Consider the following 20,012-nt stretch of genomic DNA (forward strand, 5'->3'; position numbering starts at 1 on the left):
CCATTAGTCAAGTCTACAGTGTCACATGAGCTTTCGGAAATCATTGTAGTATTCTGATACTATGCAAAATATTTTTGCATTTCTGCTGTTTAATATCTTTGTTCAAACCATGATAAATATATATATATATATATATATATATATATATATATATATATATATATATATATATATACACATATACATATAACTCAGGCATGCTCTTGAACGGTAGTATATATTTGTGTACATTCAACATTATATTTAACATTAAATAAAACAAATTCAGAATATAAATGCATAAGGAGAAATATAAAATGAAAATGATTTGACTAATAAAATGTTGAAAAGATTTCATTTGATTTTTTAATTAAAATTTAATTTAATTTTTTCTTAAAATGTCAAATTTGAGTCATTTAATGCATTCCTGCAAAATAATTATAATTTAATATATTTTAAAATATTATTTATTTTTGTGATGTAAAGCTGAATTTTCATCAACCATTACTCCAGTCTTTAGTGTCACATGATCGATCAGAAATTATTCTAATATGCTAATTTACCATCAATGTTGGAAACAGTTGTGCTTAATTTATTATTATATTTTTTTCAGGATTCTTTGATAAATAAAAAGTTAAAAAGAACAGCATTTATTCAAAATAGAAATATTTTCTAAGTCTTTACTATCACTTTTTTTTTTTTAAATCAATTTAACACATCCTTGCTGAATAAAAGTATTAATTTCTTTCAAACAAAGAAAGAAAGAAAAATTCACTGACCTTAAACTTTGAACGGCAACGTAGATAGTTACAAAAGACTCCTATTTTAAATAAATGCTGTTCTTTTTAACATTTTATTCATCAAAGAATCCTGAAAAAAGAATCACAGGTTCCAAAAAATATATGATAATAAATCATGATATTAAAATGATTTCTGAAGGATCATTTGACACTGAAGACTTGAGCAATGATGCTGAAAATTCAGCTTTGCATAACAGTAATAAATTCTATTTTAAAGTATATTAAAATAAAAAAAACACTTTTAAATTGCAATAATATTTTACAACGTTACTGTTTTTTTTTCTGTATTTTTAATCAAATAAACAGCCTTGATGAGCAGAAAAGACTTCTTTAAAAAAAATCTAGTGTGATAACTACTGTCCTTAAAGTCAACAGTTTCTTTGCAAGCAGACCTTAACTTGCATAATCAGGTATTCCAAGGCAAGGAAAGTGACTATTAGCCTGAACTCTGCTAACAAGTGGACATCTAGTGACTGGACAGAGCTTCTCTAACCCACGCATCTCACTCCAGGACTCTGTATAACAGGTCCTCCATGACTTATTCATGATGAAGACATTATATGGGAGGTCAGACAGGCCATCCAGCGATGCTTGTTTGGCATACACATGAAATCTTTAGGGAGTTCATTCGGCTGCGTATGCACACAGACCTGTTTTGTGCGTCTCCTCTGCTGTCTTTTATACTGCGAGTTCATTCACGCCCTCCAAACACACCTGCTTCGTCTCTCTGATTAGAGAAAGAAAAAAGCGCAGGGGACGCGATCAGCTAATGAAAGGACAGACGGTGTATGAGAGCGAGAGATAAGACTTCATTAACTTTAATACTGATCTGGTTGCTGGTGCTAAGAGCTCAGAGGACAGAAAAGGGCCCGTGCCGCATGGAGCTGAACGGTGTTAATGCTGACAGGGGAAGGAGAGAGGAAGGTAGACTCTGGGTTTTTGTTCTAAATGACAGAGAGCTAAACTAAATAAAGAGAGAGAGAGGCTGATAGCTGACCCTTGAACACAAGCTCTGTGCAGAGGGATAGAAAAGCATCGATTTTCTTCTGTACACCTGAGCTTGTTAGACACTCTCATACTGTTACACTCACACACATCACCTCTAAGACACACTATTAACAAACACCCCATAACACCTGAAACGCATACACTCACACACACTACATAGACAAACGCATTTAAGCTACATGCACACTAACAGGTGCATTAAATGAACCATACTGCCATGCAATCCTCATGCAGACATTTACAGTTAAAAAGGCCATAACCATCATGTACTATTATGTCACAGCTGGAAAGGAGGGTTCAATCAACGGTTTCAAAATAATGGGTGTATTATGGATGTCCGTTACTTTAAATGCTACCGTTAATATTAAGCATAACTAAGGAATTCATGACCTATATCAGCTTCATTTTTTCATATTACATTATATTGTATTATATCATATCATATTATATTATATTATAATATATTATGTTATATTCTATACCTACTACATAACTCACCTCCTATGACCAACATCAACTTAATTTTTTCATTTTATATAATATATTAAATACTTACTAAATAACTGACCTCAAAAATGGAATATCTGCTTTATTTTTCATATTATATTATATTATATTATATTCAATTAAATAATATATTGTATTATAATATATTATATTCTATTATATGATACGATATGATATTATATTAAATACCTACTAAATAACTGACCTCAAAAATGGAATTTATGACCACAATCGTTTTCATTTTTTCATATTATATTACATTACATTACATTATATATTCTTTTAAATAATATATTATATTATATTATATTATATATTTACTAAATATCTGCTTGATCTTTTCATATTATATTATTTTATGTTATGTTATGCTATGCTGTTATGTCATGTTATATTTTATACCTACTAAATAACTCACCTCAAAAATAGAATTTACCTCCAATTCAATTCAATTATGTTACATTATATTCCTACTAAATAACTGACTTCAAAAATGGAATTCATGACCAATATCTGCTTCTCTTTTCATGTTATATTATATTATATTATATTATATCATTTTTATATTATATTATATTCAAAAAATGGAATTCATGACCAATATCATCTTCATTTTTTTATATTACATTGTATTATATTATATATTCATTTAAATAATATATTATATTATATATCTACTAAATATCTGCTTGATCTTTTCATATTATGTTATGTTATGCTATGCTGTGCTATGTTATATTATATTATATTCCTACTAAATAACTGACCTCAAAAATGGAATTTATGACCAATATCAGCCTCATTTTTTCATATTATATTATATTATATTATATTATATTATATTATATTATATTATATTATATTATATTATATTATATTATATTATACACCTACTTAAAAAGCTGACCTCAAAAATGGAATTCATGACCAATATCTGCTTCATTTTTTCAAGTTCATCATTTAGTTACAACAAGGGTCAAATCAAACATAAATAGCACATTAAAAATAAAGGTTACACTCCTTTTTGTGTGTACGCTGTACAGGGTCTGTTATAAAGAATGTTTTTGCTAGGGTGTCCAAATGTCTGGCCAATATAGAAAAGTTCTGTTCAGCAAAAAAAAAAAAAAAAATAGAGGGAGCACTGCATTTAAGAGTTAAAAAACAAACAAACAAAAAATAAAAAAAACTAAACAGAACAATTAAAGATCCAATAATGAATAACTCCAACAGTCATTACGGTACTATAAGACCATTTCCTGGAATCCTAATATTTTCACAAATTACTAAACAAAACCTACACATGCAACATCAACTCCCAGAGAGACCAAAGCAAAAACTCTCAGTTCATAATTGCTATCTGAAAACCTAGTGAGCTGCCCACTAAGATAGCATATTTTCGCGTGTCCAAATTTAAAAATCAATACCCAAAAATAGTAGCTCACTAAGACTTTAGTAAATGCATTCATAAAAAAAAAAAATCTCAGCAGGGATGAAGTACTAAATGCAGCTATTAAAGAATGGAGGAGAAGAATAATAAAAAAGAAAGTAAAATTCCACGGCAAACAAAAACAAAAGCAAAAAAGTAACATAAAATGTACTGCATGAAACAAAAAGAAAAAAAATGCTTGAGAGAAGGGGATGTAGGGTGGAAGACAGTCCACTATGTGGCTGGTGAGTAAGATAATAACCTCCCCTGGTAGAGTCTAGCCAGGACAGCGTGGAGGGTAGAGCAGTCAGGTCAGATCCAGAACACAGGCATCTACTGGATCATGAGCACCACACTAAAGTAGTAAAGTAAAAAAAGCTGTTTTCGCCCATAAAACAGCAAGCATAAAAGTAAAAAATAAAATGTCAGAAACATAAATAATGAAGCTCCCCAAGAATACCTTCTCTGTCGAACTATACAAAATGCATGAGAAGAAAGGTTCATCGAGGATTATTTGGGTATATGTTTTGTTCAGCGTTTAGTTGGTGCCCCTGGTATTTCCCCTGGCAACACGTCTGGCTTTCAAACGTTTGCCATTTGCAGAGGAGACAGCATCCAGACCGCAGGGAACGGTTTCGAGTGCAATGACAGACGGCAGGGAAAAGAACTAACAAGCAAGTACAGGAATGTACAACTCCATTATCAGACTGTCTTCGGTTTCACATGCAGCCCGGTGAAGTTCAATATTAATAATTAATTCGCACACGCAGACATAAACTCTGATTAGCATTTGGGAATATGTGTGCGGCTGACAAGGGTGCTAGAAAACGTGTCGCCACCATGTGCAGAAGAACTAACAATGTTGATAGCAAACCAACAATGAATCAAAGTGTTTAGACATAAAAAATGTACATGCAAATGTGAAAGGATATTGCCATCTTGCTGTGGAACAGGTCCTGCTGGTTGTCTGCGGTGCTGAAAGTGTCCAGATCCTTCTCCAACTGCAGCAGGTGTTTCTCCATCTGTCTCAGGCACTTCTCAAGGTTTTCTGCTGATACTAGACACACACACACACACACAGATTTAAAACAATGCACTGACACGCTTACAGCACATTTACTCCTTACACCAGATCCAAAATGCATGTTTCCAGACGACAAACGTTCCTCAAAAACTAGTTCTTTTTGGACAGAGACATTCACTGGAAAAAAAATAAGAGAGATTTCAGAGCTATAACGGAAGGGAATATTTTCAACATAAATTTCAGTCTGTTCCTCACACAAAGCTGCCGTCTGGCTTCAGAAGACTCTGTAGTTGTATGGACCCCTGTTATGATGCATTTTTCACCCATTTTATAGCCTGACAGCAAACAATTCCTTTAAAATAGTAGTAAGAGGGAATGTCTACTCTCTCACAAACAGTGTAAAGGGCTTTAGACTTTAACAGTTAAAATGTTTAATCATTTATAACGCTATAAAAATGACTTTATACTTTTGTAAAAATAAATGTAATGTTAACGCCAATGAGACGTCAGAGCACTTTAGTGCATTTTTGTTGTAATACAGCTGTTATGTTTTGTTTGTGTTTTATATGCAGTTATAAAAATGAGAAAAAAAGATTATAATAGTACTGATACTAATAAAGTAACAATGACAACACACCAAAACAAAACAAAAACCAAACCAAAAAAGAAAACGAAACAAACCGAACCAAAAACAAACCAGCCAAACCAAACCAAAAAAACAAATCAAACCAAACCAAAACAATTCAAACCAAAAACACACACCAAAACAAACCAAAACAAACCAATAATAATAATAATAATAATAATAATAAACATAAAACATATCAAACCAAAACAAAAAACACACCAAAACAAACCAAACCAATAATAATAATAAAAAACATAAAAACATATCAAACAAAAAACACACCAAAACAAAACAAAACAAAATAAAGCAAAGAAAAAACAACAACAAAAAACAAAAACAAATCAAACCAAACCAAAACACACACACAAAAAAATCAGACCAAAAAAACCCCAAAACAAAAATCAAACCAATCCAAAAAAAAGTACCAAACCAAACAAAAACAAACCAACCAAACAAAAATAAAAATAAAACAAAAAACGAATTAAACCAGACAAAACAAAAACACAAAACAAACCAAAACATCAACAAAAAAGAAAAAAAAAAAGAAAAAAGAAAAAACAAACCAAACCAAACAAAAACCTAAAACCAAACAAAAAAAACACACCAAAACAAACCAAACAAAACAGTTCAAAAGAAACCAAACAAAAACTAAAAAAAAAAAAATCAGAACAAAAAATAAAGCTAAATGTACCGTATCAAACAAAACAAATAAACAAAAGCAAAAAAAAAAAACATACTAAAACAAAAAACAAAACAAAAAACCAACCAAAATAAAACAAAAAAACAAATAAAACTAACAAACAAAATAAACAAACAAATCAAATCAAACCAAAAAAAAAACAACAAAAAAAACAGTTTTACCTGTATTTCTCAGGAACCTGTTTTAGCACTTTAATCAATTTCAGGGTGAAAAACTGAGAAAAGTAACTGCTGCATTTTACACATCTGAAGTGTCTTCAACTGAAGTGTAAATTTGTGTAGTCAAACGTATGAACACCTGCTACCTGCTGCAATGATCATGTGGCAGTTACTATTCTCAACATTTGATCAATATCACATTACCATTGCTCTCTTTCCCACGTCACTGAATACTTACTCAGACTCATTTAGGATTTATGAGGACAGGATTTATGCTCTTTTTTTGAGCAAAAATTTGTAAATCCTAGCTGTAAAGAAATCAGTTTTAGCATACCATTTCTTAAAGGTTCAGTGTCATCCTATTAGCACAAAAATACACAAAACTGTCATTTTTTTTTTTCTTTATTTTTTTTAAGACAAATTTGGTTAATTATTACTACTAGAGTTCCAAACCAGGTCTGTATCGTTCACCCGTTCCTCACACATGCTGGTAATTTGATGAGGTAATTAGGTGACTTTAATAAGAGGCTCGGTTTTGATTAAGCAGACGCTGTTTAGAGGGGACGATCCCATTCCATGCACAGTGTTAGCTAAATGTGATGGGACACATTGACTGAGCCTCATGTGTTGAGATTTGGCTTAAATATCCTCAGCTTAGTGGGATACTATTTATTGCATTTTCATGAGGAATTGTGTAAATGTTAAACTACTTAAATGCTAATCTGCTTAGTTAAGTCTGACTTTTCCTTTTTTCCTTCGGTTTTTAATGATTTCTAACAATTTGAGGCTTTCAACAGCTGAATGTGCCTCATACGTTTCCCACATCTTGGACTAAAGGATTGAAAATCACACATTTTGCATTCAGAACAACATAAAGCTTCACCGGAATGCATGTACACATGATCAGAGAAGACAAGCTGAATAAAAAACCCACCAAACATTTCTCTAGCTCCCTCTTATGGAGTCAAAAAAGAGAGACAGAGAGATAGAGGTAAATGTCTCTATCTGGTTTCATTGGACTGTGCCAGGAGCAGCTGGCACTGCCATTTTAGTGTGACCCAAGAGTCCAGTGCCTACACACACAGACCCATTTGTCAATCTGAATATTTGTATGGTACATTTATTCAGACACTAAGTGACTTCAGCGCATAACTCATTTGGCACCGTCCTAATATTGTTATATACGCTCTCTCTTTTGACTTATAACAACCTAGCAACGACATCTATGCACTGGGATACACCATTATATGCACACTAAAGCCAAACAACAACTACTTAAATCACTCACGCTCTTGAGAAGAGACTGCAGAATGAGCTAAGCGTTGTGTTTGTGTGGCGTAAGGGGGTTGGTGAGAGTTAACCTACTCTCAAAACGCCCATTCAGAGGGATACTTGAGAGCAATATGTGTGTATTTTATTAGACTGGTCTTTGGTGATTTGCAAGCTCTTGAGAGAAACAAATGTGTTTGCGCATGTAGAGGACTTCATTCATCCAGTTTCTGTGTCATTTCGTACACTAATGTTCAAAAGTTTGAATATGAAAGTTTATATATAAAACAAAAAACAAATCAAACCAAACCAAACCAAAAAAACAACAAACCAAAACAAAAAGAAACAAACTAAACTAAACTAAAAAAAACACACAGCAAACCATACAAAACAAAACGCCAAAAAAAAAAACAAAGCAAGCCAAAATGAAACAAACCAAAAAAAAAAACAACTAAAAAACAAAAAACACACCAAAACAAACTAAACAAACAAACAAACAAAAAAAAACACCAAAACAAAACACAAACCAAAACAAACTAAACAAAATCAAACCAAAACAAAAACCAAACCAAAAGAAAGAAATAAACCAAATCAAAATAAAACAAATACAAACGAACAAAACAGAAATAACACAAAAAAAAAAAAAACACACCCAAACAAAGTCAACCCAAAACAAAAATCAAACCAAACCAAAAGAAAATATAAATAAACTAAACCAAACCACAATAAAAAAAAAAAAAATCCAAAAAAAAAAAAAAAAAAAAAAAAAAAAAAATCAAACCAATCCAAAAACAAAAAACAAACAAAAACAAAACCAAAACAAAACCAAAACCAAACCAAAAAACAAACCGGGAAGAAAACAACAACAAACCAAAACAAAAAGAAATAAACTTTTAATGAAAATTATATTCAAAATGCACATTTAGAGTGATACTTGAGAGCAGTGTGTGTGTATTTTATTAGACTGGTCTTTGGTGATTTGCAAGCTCTTGATAGAAACGTATGTATTTGCGTGCGCACGCACGTGTGTGTGTGGAGGAGTTTCATTTCGTACACTACTGTTCAAAAGTTTGCATATAAAAGTTTAATATATATAAAAAATATATATATATATATTAAAAAAACAACAAGAAACCAAAACAAAAAGAAATAAACTAAATAAAACTAAACTAAGAAAAACCAAACCAAAACAACAAAACAAAACAAACCAAGAAAAAAGAAAAAAAAGCAAACCAAAATGAAACAAATCTAAAAAACAAACCAAAAACCAAACCAAAGAAAAAAAACAAAACAAAACAAAATAAAACAAAAAACACCAAAACAAAACAAAATCAAACCAAACCAAAAGAAAAAAATAAACCAAACCAAAATAAAACAAAAAACAAATAAAAACAAACAAAAAACTAAAACCAAACCAAACCAAAAACACACATACACACACACACACACAAAGAAAACAAAAAAAACAAAAGACAAAACAGAACAAAACAAAAACAAACAAAACAAAACAAAAAACAAAAAAACAAAACAAATCAAACCAAACAAAAACACAAACCGGGAAAAAAGACAAAAACAAAAAACAACAAACCAAACCAAAACAAAAAGTTTTGTGTGTATTTTATTAAGAGTGGTCTTTGGTGATTTGCAAGCTCTTGAGAGAAACAAATGTGTTTGCGTGTATGTGTGGAGGACTTCATTCATCCATTTGCTGTGTTAAGTGTCATTTCGTACACTAGTGTTCAAAAGTTTGAGGTCAGGAAGTTGTTTTATAAGTCTCATATTCATCAAGGCCCCATTTTATTACCTATATTATATTACCAATATAAACAGTAATACTGTGCATTTAAAAATGTAATTTATTCCTGCGATGGAAAAGCTGAATTTTCAGAAGCCAGTTTTATGCATCTGTGCTGAATAAAAGTATTCATTTCCAAATATCAAAAAAAAAAAAAAAGGTGTCTAGCTAGGAAACTCACTAGATCCTGAAACACATCCTGTATGTATTTGTGCCATTTTTAAAAGTCACTTTGGATACCAAGTGTGTGCCAAAGGGAAAAAATATAAGAAAAAGAAAGCCTCAATAACAGTCAGCAGGTGCTCTAAAGAAACACACAAATCAACCTACAACTACTCGCAACAGAATAGGAGACAAAACCATACAGTTAGGAAATTGCATGAGCTAATTCTTAATGAAAGTATCTCCAAGAGAGAGAAAAAAAATGCACCTGCTAACATGAGCTTTATAGAACAGAATAATGGAAGTAATATCTGTAAAACAATCAGAGGCTGCTTCCTGAGGGAAGTGCAGGGACAGACATTCAGTGTGGTGGGGATAAGTTACCCATAATGCCATTTCAGCTTTGATGAAGGGCACAAGAGCAGGCAGCACTAATGAAATGGGGAACGGGAGGAAAAGAGACAGACAGGGAGAAAAAAAAGTGAAACTAATAAAAAGCTGCAGAGACAGAACCAATAAGTGTAAGAGAAAGTGGACATGATAGAAAACCTTTAAATTCTCTTGAAACACAAAAGATGTTTCAGAGCTGTACGATTCCATACAATGAAACTAAACTGTGATCATAAGCCATCAAGGACCACGAAAGCAGGCTTGTGCAACTATCGATACACTCTTAAAAAAGGTTCCAAAAGGGTGATTTTGCAGTGATGCCATATAGAACCAAATAAAATGAAATGAAATAAAATAATACAATTAAATAAAAACGAAAATAAAATAAATTAATAAAATGAAATGAATTAAATTAAATTAAAACTAAATTGAAATAGAAATATAATGTATTCATAAAATGAAATGACATAAAAACAAAAATGAAATACAATTAAATAATAAAATAAAATGTAAAATATGAAATAAAATAAAATCAATAAAATGAAATAAAAATGAAATAAAATTAAATAATAAAATGAAATAAAATAAAATGAATTAAAAAAGGAAATAAAATAAATGTAAAAAATTAAATGAATTAAATTAAATTAAAACAAAAATGAAATAAAATGAATAAAATTACATTTTTAAAATTAAATTAAATAAATTAATAAAATGAAATAAAAAATGAAATAAAATGAAATAATAAAATTAAATAAACACGAAAATAAAATAAATGTAAAAAATTAAATGAATTAAATTAAATAAAAACAAAAATGAAATAAAATAAAAAAAAACAAAAATTTAATTGTTAAAATTAAATTAAATTAATAAAATTAAATAAGATAATAAAATTAAATGAAAACAAAAACAAAATACATTTAAAAAAATTAATGAATTCAATTAAAACAAAAATGAAATAAAATTAAAAAACAAAAATGAAATAAAATAAATAAAAATTAAATAAAACAAAATAAAATTGTTAAAAATGAAATAAAAATAAATTAATGAAATTAAATAAAAAAGACAATAATAAAATTAAATGAAATAGAAAACAAATAAAATAAATTAATACAATGAAATGAAATTTAAAAAACGAAATAAAATGAAAAAATAAAATGAAATAAAATAAGCAGAAACAAAGTAAAATGAAAAAAATAAAAAAGGAAAAAATGAGAATGAAATAAAATGAATTAAGAAAAATGAGAATACAAAATTAAAAAGAAATAAAATATATTAACATAAATCAAAAAAGGTTCCAAAGGGTGATTTTACAGTGATGCCATAGAAGAACCATTTTTTGGTTCCCCAAAGAACCTCTCAATGAACAGTTCCTAAAAGAACCATTTTGAAGAACATTTTAAAAATTTAAAGAACTGTTTTGACTATTAAGAACCTTTTCTGCATTTGAATGGTTCCATAGACGACGCCAATGAAGAACCTTTATTTTTAAGAGTGTATATGCAAGGACAGATGACATTTTTGGACTTTTTAGTCTTTTTCTGTCACAAAGCTTATAATAAAACCTCATAAGATCTCATAAGACCACTTTAATGTGCTTTTTCATGTTCAAAGCTAAATTTTCAATGTATAGAAAGGAGCAGAGCAAAAATGACATGAAGGAAAGAACACCATATGGCTTTGTAATAACATAAGGTTGAGTAAATGACAGAATTTGCTCTTTTTTTTTAGTCAAATTAAGTTAGGAGTTTATAATAAAGCCAACATGAATCAAAATGAACCCTGTTTAGGTCTTAATAAATGTCTCTGGTCTTGCTGTGCATAATTCTTCAAAGCACGTTATTCTTAAAATTATTATTTTTTCATAATAGTTAATTTAAAAATGTAATAACATTGGCTGTCTCTAAAACTTTCAGGTTCAGCTGATGCAATCAACATTTCACAGCCAGAAAACAACAATATTAACCAATAATATTACAGACTAACATGTCTAACAATCCAATAAAATCCCAAATAATACATCCTGCCCTCCATCATTTTTTTTTTTTTTTTCCAAATGAAACAAATACAGAAGTCTCTTGTTCCCTTGAAACTCTTTCTCTAAGGCTGCCACACATATAGGCAGGGTGCCTTTTTAATCACTCTCTCCAATAATCCTGTTTAGTTATTTGCACTTGCACTGTCAAATACTGTGCTTTCTGGAAGCATTAGGCAATGTAGTGAGTGGGTCTAGTCCTGCTGTGACTCTGCCTCTAGGGCTGCCGAGGGCAATGTGACCTCGCACAACGGCTCTTTTGCTTTTCTCTGTCTGCTAAAACACACAGGCAGACTGACACATAGACTGTGGAAAATATCACCTTATCAACTGTGATCTGTTCAGATTAAGATGTACAATAGAAGGATCCTGAGATCTGACACAACTCACTAGTCTTATAACTGTGGGTGCACAAACACAAACACAAGCTGAAGCAAAATTAACCTGTGCAGAAGTCAAAACATAAATTCGAATAGTAACTGGTAGAGTTTATGTATTGTACATTGTGAGAGTGACATTAAGGAACTGTTAAAGTAATCTCTATGGACTTAAGACTTTTTTTTTCCTTTCTCACTTTTGAGATGGTTAGTCAGGGAGTTGAGAGAACTAAATCACCAGCAAACCATCCAACATAAATTAAGGCATTGTAAAATGAAATGAAATGAAATAAAATTAAATGAAATAAAATATAATAAAATAAAAATTAAACAAAATTACATTCAATTAAATAGTAAAATTAAATGATATAAAAAATTAAAACGAAATAAACTATTTAAATGAAATAAAATAAAGAAATAAAATGTAAAAATGAAATGAAATAAAATGAACAGAAATACAGTAAAATTGAAAAAAAATAAAAAACGAAAATAAAAATAAAATAAGTTCATAAAATAAAATGAAAATGACATAAAACTAAATAAATAAAAAATAAAACTAAATAAAACTAAATAATATAAATAAATGAAACAAAAGGCAATAAAAGAAAGTGCCATAAAATAAAATTAAATAAAATAAATTAATTATATAACATTTAATTTAAAATTGAAATCAAATGAAAAAAAGAAGAAAAGAAGAAGAAAACAAAATAAAAGGAAATTAAATAAAAAATGAAATAAAGTGAAATGAAAAAAATAAAATAAAAACAAAAATGAAATAAAATAAATAAATAAAAATATAAAATAAAAGTTCCCAAAATGTAATGAAATAAAATATAATAAATCTAAAAAATAAAAGAAACAGAAAAAAGAAAAAGAAATGAAACAAAATGAAGTAAATAAAAAAATAAAAATAAAATGAAAATAAAATAATAAAATAAAAATAAATGCAAAAATGAAAAAAAAAAAATTAATTAATTAATTAACTAAATTAAATTAAGTAAATTAATAAAATAAAATAAAATTTAAAAATTAAATTAAATGGAAAGGAAATTACATAAAAGGAAATGAAATGAAAATGAACAGAATATATATATATATATATATATATATATATATATATATATAAGTATTATTAAAGTAAAATTAAATAAAATAAAAAAACAAAAATAAAATAAAATGAAATAAAAAAAGGAAAGGAAATACAAATAAAATGAACAAAAAATAAAATAAAATGATAAAATAATGTGTAAATAAAAAAACAAAATAAAATGAACAAAAATAAAAATGAAATGACAAAGTAAAATAGAAAAATGAAATAAAATGGTAAAATAAAATGAAATAAAAAGAAATAAATGAATATGAATAAATGAAATGAAATAAAACTGAATAAAATAAAATACTAACATGAAATAAAATAAATTAATAAAATAAAATGAAAAATGATAAGAAAATATAATTAGACAAAATAAAATAAAATGAAAAAAAAATGAAATCAAATTAAAGAAATGAAATAAAACAAAATAAAATATACATGAAATGAAATGAAAGAAAAGAAAAGAAAAGAAAAAAAGAAAAGAAAAGAAAAGAAAAGAAAAGAAAAGAAAAGAAAAGAAAAGAAAAGAAAAGATGTTTTTTTTTTTAAACAGATGCTCTGTGTGTGTAAACATTCCTGTACCTCGACTGGCCTGGTCCACATGCTGTAGATCCTCCACAAACTTCAGCACTTCAGGGTATTTCTCCTCACAGACCTCTGCCAGGAAGTTCAGTAGAGTGGACTTCTGATCAGCCGATTTAGTGTCCTTCAGCTGGAAGCCAAAAAAAAGATTGATGGAGGGCCGGAAAAAGACAGAAGATGTGATTTCAACATTAAATCAGAACAGAACAGAACAGGGGGAAAAAAAAAACAACGCAAACAATTCAATGTTCAGAACATTACAGAAAAGAGAGAAATCCGAGAGAGAGATTCTTGAAGGAAGTCATCGGCGTCCGCCGCCTTCACATCTGACAAGTTAATTTGATAGTACACTGAAATTGCCGCCGGACTAGAAAAGCAAGACATTTTCATTGTCAGTTATGATTATCATCGTGGCACAAGGATACAGGCTTTTGTAAAAGGCGGCGCAAAAAGCATTTGATTAACGCAGATAGCGCAAACATTATTAAGCTCTTCTGGGTGGCGTAGCCTGACGATTTAAGATGCTTGATTACCACAGGGTGGAGGGGGGAGAATGAGAGATATAGATGAAGTAAAACCAAGCTCCAAATAGGCCCTTATGAAATGAGAGATGAAATTGGAGAAATCGACTTTCCATCTAGTCCATTTTAGTACTCAACGCTATCTCGCACTCTGCCATTTCTTTTAAATGTATGTGTTCTGACAGAGGCTTTGTGCTGGATATACACACTGGGTTCAACTGGATAATTGCAGTGTCAGAACATTTGGAAGCCGTGTGAAGCGTTAGACGGATGACGGGGGATGAAATTAGGTTTTGTTGCTCTGCCTGAAAGGGCTTCTTAAAAAAAAAAAAAGCCAGATTCTACAAATTGCTTGTGCTGATTTCATCTAAGAAGTATGAAAATGACAACAGAACAAAGAAACCCAAAATATCCAATCTGATCCTGTAGTCCAAGTCATTGATGTCTGCGAAAAATCTTAAATATCGGTTCGCAATCGGAAAAGGTTTTCAGTAAAAAAAAAAAAAATTCAGCGAGATTCTGACGTCTGTAACATACTGAACCGTCCTCTGCTGATGAGATCAAACAGTGACGCGCGAGTCGTTCGCTCAAAGGGAAGCGCTTTCAAATCCTTTGACAACTAAATATGCTCGATAAACCCACTGCGAGCAAAAGAAGACGATACTGACAGGTTAAACTCAGAATAAAACAAACAAACAAACTATCAGATCAACAGAGGCAGAGAGAGAACATCAGGACAGGCCCTCAGGCGAGGAACTTGAAAGGCAGAAAACGACACACTTTCTTTGTTACTCCTGCCCATCAGGGACTCTATCACTATGTGCAGATGTAGAGATGTAGTTTTTCCTCTGCAGTGAGGACAGATCACTCCATTAGTTCTGAGGCATGAGGTCCTTAAGTGGCGAGCGTTAGTATGTAACAGAAATGAGCTGAAGATTTATATTAATTTATACAACAGTTCTGTCTGGTCCTCGAATCGGATTGGCTGATAGGAGTGCAATATTCTATTTATCATAGTGAGTGTCATGGCTGACGCCAAAAGCCATTATATTTTTATAAATAGTACTGTTTTTGTCATGAAATGTAGTTTTTAAAGTTTTTTTTTTTTTTTTTTAGGTGAGAACGTACTTATTTAGATTTCAAACATGCGGTTTGTTAATAAAGATAATGCCTATTTAAAATTTTGCTTCATTGGTTTCAGAGATGTGAGCTCCAGTGGCCAGCGGCCGTCCAACACTCATGAACCTGCCAAGAGCAGCCTTACCTCGGCCATGTTTTCTAGAATTTGCCGCTGGCTCTGATGTCTCTATAGTGGTTAAATATGAAGGACAGTAAATCGGCTGATCTCAAGTCCACTCTACTGAACTTCCTGACAGAGATCTCTGGGAGAAATACCCTGAAGCGCTGAAGTTTGTGGATCTACAGCATGTGGACCAGGCCAGTCAAGGTACTGGAATGTTTACACACACAGAGCATCTGTTTAGAAATGGACAAAATTCTATTATTTTTTCATTTATTTTCTTTCATTTTTTATATTATTTAATTTGATTTCATTACTTTTTATTTCATTTCACTTCCCTTCATTTTTTCATTTTATTTAATTTCATTTTTTTGTCATTTTATTTTGTTTTATTTAATTGTTTTACTTTATTTCTGTTCTCATTTTTGTCATTTCATTTTCGTTTTATTTATAAAATAAAATGAAAAAAATGAAATACAATAAAACAAAATAAAATGAACAGAAATAAAAAAATGAAATAAAATGAAAAAAAATAAATAAAAATAAAAGGGAATAAAAAAAGAAAAACGACAAAAATGAAATGAAAAGAAGTTAACTAAAATTAAATACATTAAAATAAAAAGAAATGCAATTAAATGAAACAGAATAAATAGAAAAAAAAATGCAATAAAATGAAATCAAATATAAAAAATAAAAAGAAATAAAAGGAAAATAGAATGACAGAAATTAAATAACATAAAATGAAATAGAATCAAATAAAATTAATATAAATAAAATCAAATAAAAATAATATAAAAAATTAAATAAAATGCACAGAATTCTATATTTCTTTTCTTTCATTTTTACATTATTTCTATATCATTTTATTTCATTTCCTTTTATTTTATTCCTGTTCATTTAATTTTATTTAATTTCTTTATTTTATTTTAATTGTTTTATTTGTTTTATTTTATTTTCATTTAGTTTTTCTTTTTATTTCAAAAAAATGGTTGGTTAATAAAAATAACAATATTTTGCTTCTGTTTTTGGAGATGTGAGCTCCAGCGTTCGTCAACCTGCCAAGGAGCAGCCTTACCTCGACCAGTTCTTCCAGAACTGATGTCTCTATAGTGGTTAAATATGAGATTTTAATCATTTTGGGTAACTCTATTTGGTCTCATTCATCAATTATTTGTTCCAGACCAAATAGCTTAGGCAGAGGGCAAAATCTGATCCCGTTTTATGTAAATTGAATGAATTTAATGGTTTCCAAAATGCTGCATGGAAACTTTGACGAACGTGAGGAAACAGCAACAAAAAAATCATTAATAAAACAATCAAATATTAAGCATAATAAAAGTAGTCTGTATGACTTTTGCTCTTTATTCTCAGTCTCCTAAAACTACACAATAGCTTTGTATGAAGACCAGACCAACATGATATGTTCAAAAAAATGTCAGAGAACATTCTTCAAGAGTTCTCCTTTTGTGTTGTACAGAAAAACAGAAAGTAATTTGGGTTTGGAACAACATTAGAGTGAGAAAATAATGACTGACATTTCATTTTTGGGCTATTCCTTTATAAAAACTCTGAATGTGAGCATGTCCACCAGTCAGTCTTTTATCAGGTCTTCTAGGCGACATGATGAGCAAGAAGGCATTTCATTATCCCACAGAGAGTCACAAATGTGGTGATGGCCGTTCTCGGAGTTTTAGCACCACACAGAAGGGAAGGAGTGAAAGTAGTAATGAATAAAATAGATGGCTAATAAGAAAGAAGGAGAAAGGCGGATCAAGCCTGATAAAAAAAAAACTAATACCAAATCACCATGGAAACCTAAGTAAATCTGCATGGCTGCTTTGGTAATTAATTATACTCCCCTTCTGCCCTTTTCCACTCACCTAAATCTGAAAATTTTACCCAAACGGTATCATTAGAGGGCTTTACTGACACGTGGAGACGGCTGCTGAGGTGTTCTGTGTGTAACATACCAAAATGAGCGTTATATTAAAGTAGAATTTCACTTGCAGAACAAAATGTGCAGGTAATTTACTCACCCCCTTGTCATCCAAGATGTTCATGTCTTTCTTTCTTCAGTCGATAAGAAATTATGTTTCTTGAGAAAAACATTTCAGGAATGTTCTTCATATAGTGGATTTCAATGGTTTCCCAAAGTTTTAACTTCCAAAATGCAGTTTAATCGCAGCTTCAAATGGCTCTAAATGATCCCAGACGAGGTAGAACGGTCTTATCTAGCGAAACGAATGGTCATTTTCAAAACAAATTGACCATTTATATACTTTTTAACCGAGAAACTCCCGTCTCGTTTTCTTCTTCACCATCAAAATTGTCCTACAACACTGTTTTACCTGTTTTTAGTAAAGGGCGTTCGATCTTCTTTGCATGTTTACTTTGTAAACACTGGGTCAGTACTTCTGCAGCGATTTAGGACGATTTTGAAGTTGGGGAAGAAAACGAGATGGGAGTTTTTCGATGTACCCTAACTGTATTGACTGTATTGAATCGGAAAAAAAAAACAGACTTAGACAAGACGAGCGTTTGAGGTTAAAAAGTATATAAACTGTTAATTTGTTTTGAAAATGACAAATAGTTTTGCTAGATTAGACCCTTCTTCCTCAGCTGGGATCATTTAGAGCCATTTAAACTGCATTTTGGAAGTTCAAACTTGGGGGCACCATCAAAGTCCATTATATGGAGAAAATTCCTAAACGTTTTTCCTCAAGAAACAATTTCTTATTGACTGAAGAAAGAAAGACAAGAACAATTTTTGTTCTGTAAGTGAACTTCTCCTTTAACACCTAACTGAACAGAAAATAATGACTGCGCTCGTACCGACAAACACATGTCTGCATTACGTCACTATCCCGAGACTTATCTCTGAAAACAGAAGAAGAAGCTATAAAGCGGTTTTTGGTCTCTACACTTTGATAGATGCCAGAAGATATGGCTATTGTGGACTTGAGTGCTTGATAGTGTTAAATCAAATGAGATCTTCTCGAATGCCGGTCGTTTCTAGCGAGAGGCACTTTAGATGGGCCGGCCGATAGAGGTCAAGGTAACGGGAAATGTGCGGGAAGGGAGTGAAGGACGCAGAAGCGGCAGCCGGACACTTAATGCCTGATGGTGACTCAGCTTTGGCTCCTTCACAGACATCGGACGAACATAAATTATCATCTTATCAGCTTATTCCCAAAAGCAGAGCGTTTGATGGAAAATGCCCGTGGTTTCTAAGAAGCGACCTGGTAAATAGATAAACAAGGGCTAATAATTCACAAAATGAGTAAATATGGATGGCAGATCACATGAATGACTTAAGGGCTGGTTTTACTGGATGAAATGACTGAGGTTTCTACTCTGTTTCTAGGAAACCAGCTTAAAACAGCCTCTAGACTTCACATATTTGATTCAGAAGTTTGAAAGCCGTTGTTTTAGAAATGTGTAGGCTTGCATCTGACAATGCTTTTAACCACAAACAGCTGCATTTAACACATCTGACCACATTCGCAGACTTTGTAGATGCTTCCGTATACAAAACGTGGACAAAAGTGTGCTGAATCTGTGTGGGCTTAGATATGAAACTTAAAAGGCTCTTTTCTGTACGTACCTTGCAGAGCGAGCTGAGGTTAAAACCGAAGGACTGGGCGTTCCGTGAGCCGGCGTTCATGAAGTTCCCCATGAGCAGAATGAGTTCCAGCAACCTGCTGAAGGCTTTGCTCTTTCTGACCTCGTCGCAGGCTGCGTTCACCGCCATGATGTCCGGACGCAAGTTACTCACTTGTTCTTCAAACTGCAGCTTAAATAGGATAGAGTTGAGCCTGGGCCTCAGACGCTTCACGCTGCTCATCTGGAAGAAGCAGAAAGATGGGTAGATTTAAATGTCGGTGGAATAAATCATAAGGATACTTGCAAAGAAAATGGCAAGAGCTCAACCTTATAATTAAATTCTGCTAAAAACAATACCATATTGAACCATATTGAATACATCAATGGGATTTAAGTTTAATACAACAAATCAGAAACAAAAGCTTTATTCTTGATTGAAATAAGCAAATTTATTGTTAACATTTCTTTCAAACCTGGCTGATATATTGGATTAATTTAAATGAGATTGCATTGTAACTGAAATCACGTTCCTATGGTGGAAACTCGTGTCAGATATTTTCATTCCCCTGAAATTGCTCTTTCATAATGAGTACATCTACATGTATGAGTGCAATTTAAAGCTTGCACACATGCATATACAGGCACGGACAAAAATGCAACCCTTCTCTCAGAAAATTGTTGCAGTTGCAAATGTTTTGGTACTCACTATTTTTTTTTT

The 20,012-nt window shown here is 30.9% G+C and overlaps 1 protein-coding gene across 1 annotated transcript in view; it reads right to left on the reverse strand.

Annotated features, from left to right (window-relative positions):
• Window positions 1-20,012, reverse strand: part of diaph3 (diaphanous-related formin 3) — a 352,867-nt gene that overhangs the window by 117,126 nt on the left and 215,729 nt on the right. The window contains exons 21-23 of the mRNA XM_051123390.1: window positions 19,296-19,535; window positions 13,931-14,060; window positions 4,652-4,777 (exon numbers count right to left, since the gene is read on the reverse strand). Coding sequence (XP_050979347.1) covers window positions 4,652-4,777; window positions 13,931-14,060; window positions 19,296-19,535 — 496 coding nt within the window. The remainder of the gene's footprint in view (window positions 1-4,651; window positions 4,778-13,930; window positions 14,061-19,295; window positions 19,536-20,012) is intronic.

The sequence above is a fragment of the Labeo rohita genome, chromosome 11, assembly GCF_022985175.1.
Source record: "Labeo rohita strain BAU-BD-2019 chromosome 11, IGBB_LRoh.1.0, whole genome shotgun sequence".
Classification (NCBI taxonomy): Eukaryota; Metazoa; Chordata; class Actinopteri; order Cypriniformes; family Cyprinidae; genus Labeo; species Labeo rohita.